At 34.8% G+C, this 18,680-nt stretch overlaps 1 protein-coding gene across 5 annotated transcripts; it reads right to left on the bottom strand.

Annotated features, from left to right (window-relative positions):
- Window positions 1-1,897: 1,897 nt before the first annotated feature.
- LOC110895880 lies at window positions 1,898-8,272 on the bottom strand. Of its 5 annotated transcripts, XM_022143261.2 has the most exons (11): window positions 8,089-8,252; window positions 7,946-8,032; window positions 6,978-7,052; window positions 6,849-6,869; window positions 6,550-6,613; window positions 4,477-4,546; window positions 3,544-3,631; window positions 3,184-3,242; window positions 2,903-3,080; window positions 2,579-2,655; window positions 1,898-2,219 (listed from the first exon to the last, which is right to left on the bottom strand). In XM_022143261.2, exons 1-8 carry the CDS (start codon window positions 8,097-8,099, stop codon window positions 3,233-3,235), a joined length of 426 nt encoding a protein of 141 aa, XP_021998953.1. In that variant the 5' UTR covers window positions 8,100-8,252; the 3' UTR covers window positions 1,898-2,219; window positions 2,579-2,655; window positions 2,903-3,080; window positions 3,184-3,232. The 5 variants fall into 5 exon arrangements, 2 of the variants coding, with proteins under 2 accessions (XP_021998953.1, XP_035844185.1); XM_035988292.1 differs by lacking the exon at window positions 4,477-4,546 and having other exon boundaries at window positions 8,089-8,272; XR_004889389.1 differs by lacking the exon at window positions 4,477-4,546 and having other exon boundaries at window positions 6,793-6,906; window positions 7,946-8,207.
- Between the last annotated feature and the right edge of the window lie 10,408 nt (window positions 8,273-18,680).

Below are 18,680 nucleotides of genomic sequence, written 5' to 3'. Positions count from 1 at the left end.
TTTCATCCATACACCTTTTTTTTTATAAAAAATTACATAAATCAACCTTTATCTTATACCTAAATTACACTTTATACCTTTCACTATAAAATCACTCCTATCCAATATTTATGTTCATATTTTACGAGTATAACCTTTAACACAAACGACGTTAGATTTCTTAGTTAAATCACCATGTTAGGGCTTCTTCAAATATTAGTTTTTTACTAAAATAAACTACATTTTTTTCCTGACCTTTCTCACATGTGGACAAATTCGTAAATTCCACATGTGGACAAATTAGTAAATTCCACCGCTCCATCATTTTCTACTATATATTTATATAGATCTGAGTATACATTACATATTTGAAAATGAGATTTGAGTCCACCGGCTCCTTCTTCCATGATCGGAGCACAAGTTTAGCCTCAAAACTGTTTAAAACTGTCACGCCAACTAGCGAATCTACTAGCGAATTTCGGGACGAAATTCCCATTCAACTTGGGGATGATCTGATACATGGGGAAAATCCTCATACACTTTGATTTCTTCAGTGACTACTTACCGAATTTCGGGACGAAATTTCTTTCAACTTGGGGATGGTGTGACAACTCGCATTTTCAGGTTTTTACTGTTAACTCTCTATGTTAAATCTTTTTGATCTTCCAGCATATACGTACGTGCATTCACGTTATACGTGTAGGTTATAACACGTGACTTAACATAAACTAGTGGGACTAGTTTCGATTACACACTTAAAGTTAGTTGCTAGCTTTCAATGCAAGATACTAGGTTTAATATGTGAGGGACTAGTTATGTATAAATTGAAAACTACATCACAAATTCGGAATATTCTTTAACCTCTCAAAAATTCGGGATTTCCTATATCTACACTACACAAATTCGGACCAACCTATACCTCTAGACACATAAATTCAGACTATTCTTAAACCCCACAAAAATTCGGCCCCCCTCATTCCCTAAATTCAGAATACCCTAAACCCTAAATTCGAACACCCTTTATGTATAAACTCGGAACTTAGAGTTTCCTAAACTCTGATATTTATATTCTTATACAAACTCGGATCAAACTCTTACCGACTTAAAGTTTTGTTATAAATACTAACCTGAACCCTAACTCGCCTCATTCTCTACGAATTAATTGATCTCTCTCTCTCTCTCTCTCTCTCTATTGGCGATATTTCTTGCAAAACCCTAGCTACAGAAAGGTATTCCTTCACCCTTCTTCTGCATATGTTTGTCTTATGTGATGTTATTGTGTGTATGGGTTGTAGATAGTTAACAGTACGTTGATGTATGCGTATAGATATATCTAATACTAATAAATAAATACATTTAATGTCACATGACATTTTCTCATCTAACATCCCTCCAATTAATGCCACATGCCATTTTCATCTTTAATTCATTTATAATATACTAGTGCTAATACCCGCGAATTTCGCGGTGTTGAGAAATGATATGTTTTTTATTTTTTTTAAATTACGTTTATACTACTTAGTATACAAAATTTAAAATGTATTTGTAAACTTGTTAATTACTATCTAACTGAAAGTAACATGTGCTTCTAAACACACCGACGTTTAAAACTTAAAAACTCAAAATTTAATATACAATCTTTTAACTTGTAAAAAGAAAAGATAACATAGGTAAAAACATCATTTCTAAAACAAAACGTGAACTTTATCTGACGTTTGAAATTTAACCACCCTCTTTTATATTACCAAATAGTGCTAATACCCGCAAACTTCATGGATTGGACAAAGTAATATATTTCAAGGTATAGATTCAAAGAACATTATATGTTTATGATGATCATAACGAGATTTCCGAAGGAAATAAATATAGTAAATTATAAAATTGTCATGACTCATACCAAAACCTTACGTTCCAACCATGAGACCAACACATCATGTGTTATTCATATAAATAGAAAAGTTACTTATAAATGTAAAAAAAGTATATCCCAACTAAGATTATGAACCAATTAGTGAATTATTTTATGATGAGAGTACAATTCCAAACGCAATTGCCCAATTTGCAGATGCACCTTCAATGTAGTTGCACTTTCAACAACCGTTTGTAGCTAGTTGTATGGCCACCAGCTAATATAGTCTCTTATGCCGCTCCCTATTCCGACTCTAGTGTTGCGCATCTTGTCTTACTACATATGAATTGCACTTTAGAGATGATTAGCTTTCCCCTTTTACTTTATCAGCCTGAAAATAATAACCAAGTCAAGAATATATGAACGCTTATCTCGTCAAAAACCCGTATAAAGATTCAGTAGATGTGGCATATAGGTCGATTGGATAACGGGTCAAGACTTTTGAAGTTTAAATGGGCACTTTTTAAGTTTTTACTATGGTAAAGATAAAGGTTGAACAGTCAAAAGAAAATTAAACGGGTCAACAGGCCCTAATAAAGACATATTTTGGCATTAACATGTTTTGACCCGTATACCAAACTGACATAAAGCAACCCATTTCATCACCTCTAAGTTTAGCATTTAATTGATGATAAAGACGAAATGAGCAACAAATGAAAAACAACTCTTCTCTGAATTCTTTTGCAATACCTCTTATCGGCATTTCCTATCGGCTATATGAAAAGCGGTGTTACGCTTCTTGACACGCTCGTTTAGAATCGAATGATCTGCAACCAATAAATCATCCACGACATTAATACTATGCCCTTTAATAATCAACATTTGCAGACGAAACTAACTCTTCATCCTGAATTTGAGTTGAAGAGAAAATCATTCACATCAACCGGCCAATAGATTAATTAAACAACTTGTTATCTTAAAACATGTTTGGTTACATTATACTAAATATGGGTGTCAATTCATACTCAGAATATTCCATTTAGTTAACAGATTAAATAAAAAATTTCTTCTTACTTGGGCAAACCATTGAGCGGGTAAAGAAGAGCTTTAGTCTCAACAGACAGCACATCAATTTGATTTCTGGGTTGGTGGACTGTTGTTATCTTTGACTGGGGGACGGATTAAACATTCCACATCCTTCATATCCTTAATGTTAGCATCTTCTAGCATTGAATGGCCACCAATTATGCAGCTGAATGACCATGTTACCAGCATGTAAATATAAATCAGACAACAACCACATATAGGAACATACGATAATTTCCAAATAAAAATTAAGGAAAACAATATATTACCTATCCAGATGCGTCGCGATCCATACCGTCCCTAACGCACCCTTTTTAGCTAATATAAACTGCGGTTAACCGAAATTAAAGAATTCTTTGACGAAAACAAAACAAAATAAGAGATGACTCCAATTATTAAATAAAAACATTAGTAATTGACCACTAAATATTTATAAGTAACATAACAATACATGGTGAAATTTAAAAGAAGATACTGGACAAAAATTGCTTGGGGTGGGCCCGACCCGTTTCAAGACATGCCAAAATGACCTTTATGACACACTTTACACAACAATTTGTTACTAATTGACCACTAAATATTTTTAAAAAGAAATGTTGGTGTATAAATGTTGGTGTATGTAAATATACCTCCAACGCTCCAACAAAAGAAGCAGAGCAGAGGAGCAACATAGCCAGTTGTGTAAGTCAATAGTAAGCTGCCGCCTATTAACGAATCCTGTTGCAATATAAATTAAATATTACAATCTGTAATCAAGTAAAAAGGGTCATGATTGTTATATTGTTTTATAAACATATTAAAAAGTAACTAAATAGTGTTACTTTTACAATTATTACTATCCTAGAAAGATGTCATAAGTCTTTTGTTTCATTATTCTGATCAATACATCAAGTGTTCCTAAGTTGTCTAAAAAGCAGTGGTGGCAAGATGGGCGGGTCGGAATTGGGTTCGAGATGAAACGGGTCATTTTTTTGTTTATTTATTTTGTGTATACTGTGCACTAAAAACAATGTATAATTATATTACCTTGGATGCTGCAACATATTCAAGTAGGTTGGCAAGCACAGGTGTACTGCAAGGTGATGCAGCTAAGACGGTGGGGTATGGTGGGGCTTGGGTTGGGCTTGGGTTGGGGCATGAGTTGACACGTGGCTTGGGGGGGGTGGCAGACATGGGGTGACTCACATTCAACACGGTATGGTGGGGCGGGGGTTTGGGGCGTGGGTTGGCAGGTTATTAATAATATATATATATATATATATATATATATATATATATATATATATATAAAATTTAAAACCAAAGGCGAATAGGAGGCCGCCACATCAAACCCAAGCCCGCCCCACGCCCGGCTTAAATCCCACGCCTCAAACACCACGCCCCAACTCAAGCCCCAACCCAGACCCCATACCCCATAGTCTAAAGCAAATTTAAGACCAACCAAATATGCTTGGATACCTGAGAAATTAGTGATATGTTTGGTTGTCAGATTGCATCTCACAAACATGAGAGAAATAAAAATAGATAAATAATGGAAGATTATGGAATTTAATTTTAATTACTTGAAGGAAAGTTAGCAGCAGCACGTGGATCAAAGTTGTCAAAGAATAAAGGCAGTTGTAGCTCTATTACCTGCAAACATTAGCCAAAATATGTAACATTTTTTCCATATAGCATGTTTAAAAATTAGTCCTAATTGGAAATAGAAACATGTCACAAAAGAACTAAAAAATAGGGTAAATTACAATACGATGCAATGTACAGATCACGTTTTACAGATACATGCAACATATTTACCATTAGATGCGATAAAGTTACGATTTCGATTTGTACCCTTTAATGACATACTATGGTAAGACATGGTAAGTATGTAACATTAAATAGTTAAACACAAAGGCGCGATGCATAGTGCATACATAAGTAGAAAAGTACATATGCACCACATTTAGAGCTGGCAATTTTGACCCATTTATTGGCAATGTTATACTTTATTTGCAATTGCCAACTCAACCTCACATCCAAAATCCAAAGACATGAATATAATAAACATATTATATTAACATGAATTCATATTGAAACACTGTAAACAAATAAGCTTTTGAAACAAATAGAAATGTGGGGCCTTACTAAACACTTTTAATTGTAGATTTTTTTTGTCATTTTATAATGTTACCAATGATCAAGTTCGCTATTCATATCAGTGTTATTCCGCTGCGCCACTTAAACCTAACAAATGGTGTCAAAGTTTCGGCTCGTTGGATTCACATAAAGATTCGTAGTTTTAGTTTTCCTTTGAATAATCACCATTTGCCGTTCTCATCTTTTTTATATGTTTTAGATTGCAGGGCCGTCTATCAGGGGGTGCAGGAGGTGCCTGCGATCAGGGCCCAAATCAATACAGGGCCCGACAAATTTTTAAATTTATATATATATATATATATATATAAGGGCCTGCTAAAAGACCCAAAGTTTTTCACCATTCAAAAAACTAAAATAAAATTAATCAATAATTAATGCATTGACAAACCTTGTCCGAAACTTTTTCACCATTCAAAAAATCCAGCAGGATCCTCTCTAAAGTAACATTGTGATATTAATATTTCATTCAACTTAAAAAGGGAATATTATTATTCAATTTGAGTAAGAAATTGCTCTATAGTAACATAATGATATTAATATTTCATTCATGAGTCATTACTTAAGAATAAAATATATTTATTCAATTTGAGTAAGAAATTGGTATATACAAAGAAATTGCTATGTAGGTTCGACATATAAATGGGATGTTCTATTTACTATCAAAGGTTAAAAACTGCATCAAATATCAACATCATAAAATAATCAAACTAAAATCAACTACAACATGGCATCCACAACTATAATAAAACTAATATTCAATTAGAAAATGTTAGATCATCACAACAGCAAGCAAGTGCATGCAACTGGTGATGGATTTAATTGGGGTTGATCAATAGCTGCCCTACCATAGTGTTAATTATTCATTTTTTTTTACAACGGGAGCAACAAAGACACTTAATAAATCAAAGACTAATATGATACATATTCAGTTAATCAAACATAATGTCATACATAAAATCAACGGCAAGCGACAACCCTAGATCACAAACACGTCAATTCACATAAAAAATACTGTATCTATTATGTATACATTAGAAGTTTAATCAAATTTGATGCAAACGATTACTTTTTACACAAATTCAGACGCTATTTTCATTTTTTTTAAGTTTAGGGATACTTATTTTTTGGTTCATGATAATAAAATAAAAATCTAAGCTATAATACACTAAAAATGACCCCTTTATCCCGACGCTTAGAAAGAACATACTAAAAATGCCCACTTTATCTCAACGCTTAGCAAGAACATATGAAAGAAACAAAATAATCTAAGCAGCCTTCATAAAGATCTCTTAGCATTAAGTTTACAGCCCACAAAATGATCAACCCCCAACCCTCCAACCCAAGTATAAGTTGCAACAATATTTCATTGTGAAGAGGGTACCATTGACAAAAAATATATAACTTACTATCTTATTGTTACTGTGACTATAAGTTGTAAAATTGGTTATTTGTCGTACAATTAAAGGAATGTAAAAAAGAGTGAAAGACCAAATCACCTTTATAGAGATATTTTCACTTTTGGCCTTGCTGATGAAAGAAAACGCGAGTATAAAAATCACCCTGATCAGAGCAAAAACATACAAACAAACATTTATGATCAATCAAAAAAGTCAGATAAGACACATAAATCCAATCTATTGAGAAAACATAGCAAGTACATTTTCATGAGGAATCTAAGTGATTGTTGATTAAAAGTCCTCCAATAACTAAGAACTACCGATTATTTACCAACTACTAACCTGCAATATACCCCACTACATATGCGTACAAAGAGTAACAAAGGGAGGAAGTGAACCTGAATGTGGAGGAGAATTTCCTAATACCATTGCGAATCCACCGGAGGCATGAATCTCCTAATACCATTTGATATCAATGACTTATGAAAGAAACAATGATGGAAGTATAGGGTTTACAAAACTATTACCTCTGCGATAACTTCCTCAACTTCGCACCAAAAATTGGATAATCCATGCGAAACAGGGCTGCAAACAACTGGCGCCTGTGAAATCCACAAACAAACACATAAAATGCTGAACTCAAATAAACAAAATCAACAACACGTTGAACAAAAAAACAGATTAAAAATGAAATCTTTAAGCACTCAAGAACACAATCAGCAAAAAATACCAAATCTTATCCATAAACTTCTATAAAACGAATTAACTTTATCCAGAAACCAAGATTTCCCATAAACCATTCAACCATCATCAATGACATTGTATTGTTCAAATCTCGACAGCCCCATTAATTATCAGATCATGAATAAATCAAAAACCACCTAATCTCGACAACCCCTATTAGCTATCAAATCATGAATAAATCAAAAATCAACTAATCTCGATAACCCTCATTAAATTTTAGATCATGATAAATCAAAACACCTCTAATCTAGACAACCTAGTTAACTTTTAGATCACGAATAAATCAAAACTCATTCCATAAAATGTTTGAACATCAGGGAAAGTCGAAACTATTAAGTGGGAATGCAATATTCAAACCGGTGTTCAACAGTTGGGTGTCCACGAACACAAACATAATGAATTGTAAATCCCCCAAAGAACAAATTAAATCAATAATAATGAGATAAAAAATGACTAATCAACAAACACATGACTTACTTGATTGATTCATGGAAAAAAATCTAACATTTATGATGAAAACAAAGATTAGAATCAGATTCACATAGGTGCGAATGAGAGGCAGAGAGCAAGTGATTGATGAGGGAATCAAAATAACGAATCGAAACCCTAAATTTTCAAGAGCATTCCATTACAATCAATATAAAAAAAAATCTAATAGAATCAACAATCATATTTAGTTTGCTTGAAGAAATCGTATACATGATTGAGAGAAATCCGCATAAAAAGGACGAAGGATCGAGTGTATACAAACCTGTTGATTGAAGAAGAATAAGTAGATGAGAATAGTTGTAGCTCCGATTTGATGATCGATTTGTTGAAAGAGGAAACAGAGTGCGATCTGGGTCAAGAATGTTCAGTTTCTTGATCTGAATGATAGAAAAAGAAGATGAATACCTTGATTCCATGTACTGCGGCTAGGTTTTCTCCAAACAGAATGCGAATGAGGGATTATCTGATGAAGAGGAACAATGGAAACCAAAAAACCCTAATCCACAAAGAGTATGAGAGAAGAAATCTTGCTTTATATATGGAACGGACAACAATGACCCGAATCACTCATTCGGATCCCGCGTCGGGTTGCAGATGAGGAAAATGAAGGGAATAGGAAAAATGGCGGGAAAAAGAGATTTAGAGGCCCTAGATGGGTGACATGTGTCCCCTAATTAAGGCTTTTATTAGATTGTATAGATAATAATTAATATCTAATTCTAATTTATGATAACTCATTAATAATATATAATAAGAGAAAAATGCCCGGATAGTCCCTGTGGTTTCGCCTTTTTTCACCTATAGTCCCCAACTTTCTAAAATTACCTTAATAGTCCCCAAGTTTTCAATTTTTGTTCCCGGATAGTCCCTGACACGGATGGGGGTTAGTTTTTGGTGTTAAATGACTAAAATGCCCTTATCATAAAACAAAATAAATTAAATAAGTATTAAATAAATATATCTTTGTAGGACCCACTTCTTATTAAAACATATATAATATATATATATATATATGTATGTAAATATACATAGACAGATCATCCCTTTCTCTCTCCCTGCTCTTCTGGTACCACCACCACCTCCAGTCTCCACCTCTATCGCCGCCATCACCACTGACCGCCACACCTCAATTCGTCCTCATTCTTATGTGCCGTCCTACACCCATGTTAGGCATTCAACTGGTAATCCCCAAATTAGTGGTGAGGGAGTGGTGGTAAATCTCCAGTTAGATGATTTTGTGCAAGAAACGAGCAAAGAAGTTCTCGTATCACTCCATTCGGCTCATGAAAAGGCAAGCTCTAATTTCGTAGCAGCTCTAGGGTCATGGTGCAAGCGAATTTCTGATGAAAACAAGGCCAGTGAAGGTTTGTTTGTTGAGACAACAGGTAATAGGTGTCCTTGGCCACATTAAATCACACAAAATAATAACCCTGATCTTTCCAACTATCCATAAACACTGCATCATATACACGTATCATTCAAAAAGTAAACATGAAATTAGAAAATTTATAATAAATATTTAAATACGAAATTGAGATCTTTTGAACAAAATTAAACGAAAATCGAAGATGGGAACCGTAAATTTAGCGTTTGAAATTTGAAAAGAGGAATGTGGAGACACAGGGTGAGTTAGGTGTTTTGAGAATTTTGGGTTTTTTATGGTGGGAAAACAGTGGGTGGTTGTCTTCCGGGTTTCATAATCGTCTCCCGGGTGGTAATGGCAGTGGTGATGATGGCGGCCCTGGTGGTAATGGTGAGGGGGTGATGACAGCAGCGGGGGTGGTGATGACAACAGAGAGGGGGGATAATCTGTGTGTATGTATATTTATTTAATTTATTTTGTTTTATGATAAGGGCATTTTAGTCATTTAACACTCATTTAACACCAAAAACTAACCCCCATCCGTGCCAGGGACTATCCGGGAATAAAAATTGAAAACTTGGGGACTATTTAGGTAATTTTAGAAAGTTAGGGACTATAGGTGAAAAAAGGCGAAACCACAGGGACTATCCTGGCATTTTTCTCATATAATAATAAATTTTATGATTAAAAAATATACATAAGTGATCTATGATATTTAAAGCTATGATTTCAGTACTTCTTAAAATAAAATAAGTTTAAATTACAAAAGAAAAAAAAACAAAAACCGTTATCCATATCTGAGATTATCTATAAAATCAATATATGAGTTTCTCTAAGATATAAATAAAAGCTAAAAAAGAATAACTAACCAGAGGACTAACTTGCAACAAGACTAAAATTTTATTGAACTCGGTTTTAAAATGATAGACGGAGAGAACTTAACGTTTTTAAGTTTTATAGATGAGATAATATTAAGATTTGTAGCTATATTGATTTATGATGTGTTTTCAATTTAATAGAGCTAAAAAATATATTAATTTCATTTTATACACATTTGTGACATAGTCAATTAACCTTTTATAATGAAAAGATTTATTCATCATATATAAACCTTTAACTTATATCATAACTTTACAAATACTATTTATTAATTTAATCCGCATAACAATTATTAGTAAGAATAACAAATCTAATTTATATCACACCAATAAAATTGGCTTTTTACCAATAAAGAGAAAAAAGAACAACTTAAATAATGAATTTTGTAAACATAATTGAGGTCTTAGAGATTTATTTTAAATAAAAGTTATATTTAAAAGATACACAATGATAAAAATTATTATTATTTATACGTTGTTATATGTAACGTAATACATAATTTTATTAATATATAAATTTGTTTATTAAATGTTTTTCAATATTCAACTTTGTAATACACGACTATTATGGTATTTTCAATATTACTAATTAAGATGGGTCAATTTTTGTGATAAATTCAAGTTATTTGTGTGAACCATTATATGGTAACGGAAATTTGTATATATAAAGTTTCATTACTAATTAACATAGGTCATGAGTAATATAAAGTTTTTTAAAGATTATATAACTATATCATTTATATTGTACAAACTCGTGTAATACGCGAGTCAATAAACTAGTATACATATATAAAAGTTGTAACAAAGAAAATTGTACGTTGTATACACGTGTATATGTATGTGATAGTTGTGAATGTGCTTTGTACGTGTATATAGTTATGTATGCATAGGATGGGTATGGTTATTGGAATATATATAGGGTAGAGTTCATTTGAGAACCACTCTTATTGCGATAACCATGAGAACCAATGTAAACACAAAAAAAAAACCTAAAAATACCTAAAAGACACACAAAAAAACGAGTAAACTGCAATTTTACCTCGTGAGGTTAGGGGTCATTGGCACCCTTACCCCCCTAAGGAAATAATTGCAATTTTACCTCCCACTATTTGAGGTTATGTCACAATTTTACCCCCGGCTTAAATTTTGTTGACCGGTCAACATAAACATGAGAGGGTCAAAGGGTATAAAAGTAATTTCAACTTCATTGTACCGTATATAATAAAATAACCCCTAAACTCAACCTTATATCTGTAACAACTGTCACTAAAATCGATTATTAGGACGATAATTAGTCAATAAGAAATCCCTAATTGAGACACCCAAGTAATTCTGCATTAGCCCTAAAATTTTCAGAACAATCGGAATCAGGATCAGGCCCCTAAAACTCGAGGGGGGCAAACCCTAGTTTAAGAGTTATCTAAAATAAACGTTGCTAGCCTCCGATTGGCCAAAATTTTGAATCACCCAATCTATACCCGAGCTTAGGCAGCCTATGAATTAGACTGCTTAGCTTACGGACCGCAAAGGAAACAACTTACGGTCCGTAAGCAGGTCCCAAAACTTAGTATAAATAGCAGACATTGGGACTTGAACAGAGGAGTTGAAACAACGTAAAGTTACAGTTTGTGCGTCGATTTACTTCAAAAACAACACAATTAACACACACGATCACGAGGTGCTGCTGCAATCAGGGTAATAACTCGATCGCTATTACGATTCAACGTCCGATCGATTATAACTATCCAACGATTGTCCGAGTGCTGCTCAAATTGAGCTTGTACTTTGATTATTCGTCGTGATTTCGACTTGAATATTTGAGTGCTGTTCGAATTCGGACTATGGTCTGTTATTCGTTGTGAATCCGATTGAATTATTAAGTATCGCACTTGTTAATCGATGTGAGGGTTTGATCTCGTGAATTGACGTAACTGCTGAATTAGTTACTAACCCGTTTGTGTGTGTGCATTATTATTTAAATTAGGTTAATCACAGGCAAATCAGTAAGGCTTATACTCTGCTCGTTAAATCTGCAATGTGAGTCATTCTCTTTTTATCAACTGTTTTACAATACTCCAAATTATTTTCAAAAGGTTATAATTACAGGGACTAAGTCGTGGATATCTTGATTTATTGGTTAGTGGGGTATTGTGCACATTACTACTTCTCCTAGTTAGGTTCATTGACCTACTAGGGAGGAACGTCACTATTAGAGTTCATTGACCTAATAGTGGTATGACCATCGTCACCATTGTGACAGAAAGCCAGATAAAAATAAGATATGAACCATTGTAATCGCTCTTATGCTGTAAATTATAACTATGGGTCATTTCCTAAAACCTGAATGAACTCACTCAGTATTTCCCCGCTGACAAAACCTTTTTCAAACATGTTTCAGGTGATCTGTTGTAAGCAAAGAAAAGTGCCAGGAAGCACTACCAGCTTAGAAAAGTGGCTCATTGTAAATAAATAAAAGAAACATGTTTTGAAAATAAAGATTTCCCGGAGAAATCACATTATTGTAAAATTATGGGATTTTATCCCCAAATTATGTAAACGAGCAGTTTTAATAATAAAAGATCCTGTTTTAAAAAAGACTTCCGCTGTAGCCTAAATTAAATACCACGGGATTTCTGTCCCGCAACTCCTGAAACGGGTCAACCCGGGTCGGGGGCCGTGACAGAAATAAGGTAGTATCAGAGCCACTTCTCAAGCCACTGATTTAAGCCAATTAAGTATTTAGAAAATACTTAAATTTCCATTAATTGCTATTTTGTGATTATTTGTTTATTTATCTGACTAATTGTATGAGCAAACTTTATATGCTAATCAATGTAGCCTGTAATGCAAATTATTAAATAATTTAACTCAAGTATTAGTACCTTTATTATCTACAGTTTAGAAGTCTTTTCAAGGGAATCATAAAATTTACAAATAAAACCTCATGTGATGTAAATTTCAGTTATTTTAATAGTACCCAGTAGGAACTAGTATTTAAAAAGTTTTCTATAAATTTTAGGAATTCTGACTATGTCTATTTTGCTAAACAGCATGAGTAACTTGTCTGAGGCCCTTCAGAATTTAAATCTCTATCCAGTAAGAGTAGAGGTTTCCAGAGGTTTCCAGAGATTTCAATCGATATATACCAGACATAGAAGAACCTATAGAATTCGATGCTTTACCTCTCGAGAAACCCAAACCTAAGGAAATAGAAATTGGAGAAAATTCTAGGCAAATTGAAAAGTTACCATCTCAGGAAGAGTTAGATTTTATAATGGCAAGCTATAATACTATTAAGTCCGTTAATGAAAATATTTTCAATCGCTCTCTTGAAACACAACTACCAATGAACTTAGAACCAGCTACTCCAAACCCTTCAATCCACTCGCAAATAGACGAATGGTTGATTAACGAAATACAGTTACAAAACCATCCCTATAAGCTTTTTCCTCAGTTCAATTTAAAAGCTTTACCAAATCCACCAATAAGTAACGAGAATACAGCTGAACTTCGCCTTGGTGAAGAACTAATGGACAATGGAAATAGGATCCAAGAGATTGGGGGACAGATCTCCTGGAAATACGATGAGAGGGAACACCATTACTAGAATAGCATCTGATCACAGGATAGGAGATCTATGGAACTGTGCTTGTATAATAGTAATAGCAAAAATCAACCTATAAAATCACTACAAGGTAAAAGTGTGTATTGATGTCTCCTATAAAATATAAAAATAGGAATCAAGAAATCGATAATTTGGTTATATGTGTATTGTGAAATTTATATGATGATTTTAGGTATAATTGTTGATACTAATAAATTATATATTTATATATATACATTAATTATCAGATGGAAAACGCGAATAATGAACCAGTTAATAATTCTGAGCAACAACCGGGGGATCAATATATGACTAGGCAGGATATAGAAAATATCATTGCTCAAGGGATAGCCAACACTATTCCAACAATGATAGCTCAAGGGATAGCCAACGCTATTCCAGCAATCGTTGCTGCTGTTAAAAATCCAATAGAACCACAATAACTCGTTCCTAGCAAACGTATTTCTGAAGATAACTTCAGTAATAGCGTAAACGGAGGCAATGATCATGTTAATCATGACAATGAACCACACCAAGCACCGCTCCCTAAGAAAATGAAAGTTGCAACGCCTGGTTGCACTTACAAGGAATTTCTTGCTTGTAAACCATCTGAGTTTGCAGGCAATGAAGGAGCGACTGCGGCACTACGTTGGTTAGAGAAAACTGAGGCAGTAATTGCCATAAGTAAATGTGCTCAGGATGATCAGGTCATGTACGCGTCAAATCTTTTCAAAGAAGGGGCACTAGAATGGTGGAATACGGTGTTACAATCAAAAGGAAGAAGGATGGCGTATGCTATGAATTGGGAAGAATTTAAGAGCTTGGTAGAAAGAAAATTCTGTCCTGAATATGAAAAGGAACAAATGACAAACAAGTTTCTAACCCACCGGATGGTGGATGTAGATTGTCGAAAGTATACTACGACATTCTTCGAGTATGCTCGAGTAGTACCAACCCTGGCTTCGCCAGAGCCGGTACTTATTTCTCGATATATTTGGAGATTGATTTCTGGAATCCGTAACATCGTCAAGGCTGCGAAACCTCGCACGATTGATGATGCGGTGGATTTAGCCAATACTCTGACTAACGAACTAGTACGGACAAGAGAAGAAAATAGAAGGAAGGAAGTAGCCCAAAAGATTACCCAGGTAATCCGTTCGGATAACCATAACGATTTCAAGAAAGGAGGGAATGGGCAATCTTCCACTAGTCCATTTTGCAAAAGAAAGCATTTTGGAAGATGCAAAGGATACTGCAATTTTTGCAAAAATTCCGGGGCATCAGGAAGAAGACTGCAGGAGGAAGAAATTTTCAGTTTGTTACAACTGTGGAGAAACTGGACATCTTAGGCCAAATTGTCCAAAACTAAACAAACCATCTGACACTAAAGCCCAACCTGCAGAAGAAGCAAAAAGGAATGCAAGAGCCTTTCAATTGACTGCTCAGGAATCAGAGCTCATTCCAGATGTAATAGCCGGTACGTCCTAGGTTACAACGTTTACACAAAAAGTATTATCTGACTCTGGTGCAAACCAAAGTTTTATAAATACTTCATTCTGTCAAACTCTTAACTTATCATTAATCGAACTTAGGTAAATCTTTACAGTCGAAACAGGCAAAAAGGAAAATATAGAACTCTCAGGTTATAGAATTCTTCGCCAATCTAATTCCTATGAAATTAGCCGAGTTTGATGTTGTATTAGGAATAGATTAGTTAGTAGCCAACCCTGCTCGAATTCTCTGTGATAAGAACTTTATAGAAAATCCAGGCACCCGCTGGAGAAGTATTTATGATTACAGGAAATAAACCATGTAAGGTCACATGATGATTCATGAAGGTATTCACTTAGATCCTGCTAAGATAGCATCATATTACTAAAATGGAAGATTTCGCAATCCCTAAATGGAAATTAGGAATTTTGTAAATTTAGCCAGATACTATAAGCAGTTTATTAAGGATGCTCTTAGATAGACATATCCTTACCTAAGCTAAAACAGTTAATTCTAAATAAGAATCTAAACAAAAAGAAGCCTCTAGCATAAATTAACAAATATTCCAATCCTAGCCTTACCAGAAGGAACAGAAGATTTTAAAGTATACGGGGATGCTTCAAAGCTAGAATTTGGATGTATGGTAATGCAACACAAAAAGGTAATTGTGTATGCACCAAGGCAATTGCAAAAGCACGAAGAAAGCCTTACCACTTGTAAACTTAAAAAAATTAGAAGCCACAAGTTACCCTTAAGATTAGGAAACATTATCTAAGCAAGTTTACTATCCATATGGGGCATAAAAATTTAAGATACATATTTGAGCAACAAGAATTAAACATAAGGAAAAGGAAATCCTCGGTGACTACGACTATGATATTTAGTATCACAAAGGAAAGGCTGAAGACGGTTAGAAGAGTTATACAAATAATAAACAAGAGCCGTAGGAGTTCGAGTTGGAGACAAAATGCTATTGAAAGTATTTCCTTGGAAAGGAATTTATAAATTCGGTAAGAAAAGAAGCTAAGTCCAAGATATGTTGGACCATTCCCAGTGACCCAACACATAGGACCAGTAGCTTATCGTTTACAACTACCAGAAGAATTAACTGGAGTACATGATGTATTTCAATCTCAAGAAATGTTTATCAGACGAATCCCTGGTAGTACCTCTTCAAGATATAGGGGTAAACGAAAAGCTGAAATTCGTAGAGAAAACCCTACAAATAGAAGACCGGAAGATTAAGTTTCTCACGACTAGTGCTAGTGAAAGTCAAATGGGAATCCGGGAGAGGACCAGAGTACACTTGGGAACTGGAATCAGAGATGAAGCAGAAATACCCTCATCTATTTCAGTAAATCTCGAGGACGAGATTTTTCTTAAGGTGGGGAGGATGTAACAACTGTCACTAAAATCAATAATTAGGACGATAATTAGTCAATAAGAAAACCCTAATTGAGACACCCAAATAATTCTGCATTAGCCCTAAAATTTTCAGAACAATCGGAATCAGGATCAGGGCCCCTAAAACTCGAGGGGGGCAAACCCTAGTTTAATAGTTATCTAAAATAAACGTTGCTAGCCTCCGATTGGCCAAAATTTTGAATCACCCAAGCTATACCCGAGCCTAGGCAGCCTATGAATTAGACTACTTAGCTTACGGACCGCAAAGGAAACAGCTTACGGTCCGTAAGCTGGTCCCAAAAATTAGTATAAATAGCAGACATTGGGACTTGAATAGAGGAGTTGAAACAACGTAAAGTTACAGTTTGTGCGTCGATTTACTTCAAAAACAACACAATTAACACACACGATCACGAGGTGCTGCTGCAATCAGGGTAATAACTCGATCGCTATTACGATTCAACGTCCGATCGATTATAACTATCCAACGATTGTCCGAGTGCTGCTCAAATTGAGCTTGTACTTTGATTATTCGTCGTGATTTCGACTTGAATATTTGAGTGCTGTTCGAATTCGGACTATGCTCTGTTATTCGTTGTGAATCCGATTGAATTATTAAGTATCGCACTTGTTAATCGATGTGAGGGTTTGATCTCGTGAATTGACGTAACTGCTGAATTAGTTACTAACCCGTTTGTGTGTGTGCATTATTATTTAAATTAGGTTAATCACAGGCAAATCAGTAAGGCTTATACTCTGCTCGTTAAATCTGCAATGTGAGTCATTCTCTTTTTATCAACTGTTTTACAATACTCCAAATTATTTTCAAAAGGTTATAAATACAGGGACTAAGTCGTGGATATCTTGATTTATTGGTTAGTGGGGTATTGTGCACATTACTACTTCTCCTAGTTAGGTTCATTGACCTACTAGGGAGGAACGTCACTATTAGAGTTCATTGACCTAATAGTGGTATGACCATCGTCACCATTGTGACTTGTCACCATTGTGACAGAAAGCCAGATAAAAATAAGATATGAACCATTGTAATCGCTCTTATGCTGTAAATTATAACTATGGGTCATTTCCTAAAACCTGAATGAACTCACTCAGTATTTCCCCGCTGACAAAACCTTTTTCAAACATGTTTCAGGTGATCTGTTGTAAGCAAAGAAAAGTGCCAGGAAGCACTACCAGCTTAGAAAAGTGGCTCATTGTAAATAAATAAAAGAAACATGTTTTGAAAATAAAGATTTCCCGGAGAAATCACACTATTGTAAAATTATGGGATTTTATCCCCAAATTATGTAAACGAGCAGTTTTAATAATAAAAGATCCTGTTTTAAAAAGACTTCCGCTGTCGCCTAAATTAAATACCACGGGATTTCTGTCCCGCGGCTCCTGAAACGGGTCAACCCGGGTCGGGGGCCGTGACAATATCACAACCTTACCCCCCTAAGTTTCCTCTCCTTCACTTCCGGCGATCTCCATTCCCTCCGGTGACCTCCATTCCCTCCGGCGACCTCCATTCCCACCGGCGATCTCCATTCCCTCCGGCGACCTCCACTCCATCTTCTTCACCACTCCTTCTTCTTCACCATATGTTCAGAGGATGAGTGAACAGAATATGCATCTAGCTCCACCGGCAGAGCCAGGGCCGACGACCACACCACCGGCCACCGTCGATCCAGCTGTGGTCCAGAGATCCTCCCTTTTCTCGCAATTTTCAGGTATAATCAAACAAGTGTTTTGATTGTGGGGTAAAATCAGGTCATAACTAGTAATGGATGTTTCTGTATTTGCAGTGGACATGAGGATTCATGTTTCACTACGATCGATTGTGGTCTCACTGGCTGTCAAGATGCGAGGCCGCCCGTTCCTGCATTTCCAGTTTCCCCCTCAGCAGGAAATGGTTGTGTAGTGTAGGATACTTAAACTCTAATCTTCTAGCATCTTTTGGGTTAATATGTAGTGTAGTTGAACTCTATTTATATATTAAGATCTTTTGGTATGCTTGATCATAGAACAGGTTATGTTTGATCATAGAACAAATTGACTGTTAATGTGGGTTATATTTGACTGTTAAGTTGCTGCTGTTTGGTTAGATCATAGAATAGAACAGATTGACTGTTAAGTTGCTGTTGTTTGGTTTGATCATAGAACAGAACAGATTGACTGTTTGGTTTGATCATAAAACAGAACAGATTGACTGTTAAGCATTGACTGTTAAGCATTAAAACTGGCATGTTAAGTTGCT

Source organism: Helianthus annuus, chromosome 3 (genome assembly GCF_002127325.2).
Source record: "Helianthus annuus cultivar XRQ/B chromosome 3, HanXRQr2.0-SUNRISE, whole genome shotgun sequence".
Taxonomy (NCBI): Eukaryota; Viridiplantae; Streptophyta; class Magnoliopsida; order Asterales; family Asteraceae; genus Helianthus; species Helianthus annuus.
The sequence above is the reverse complement of the archived record's forward strand: the minus strand, read 5'-3'. Positions and strand labels throughout refer to the sequence as shown.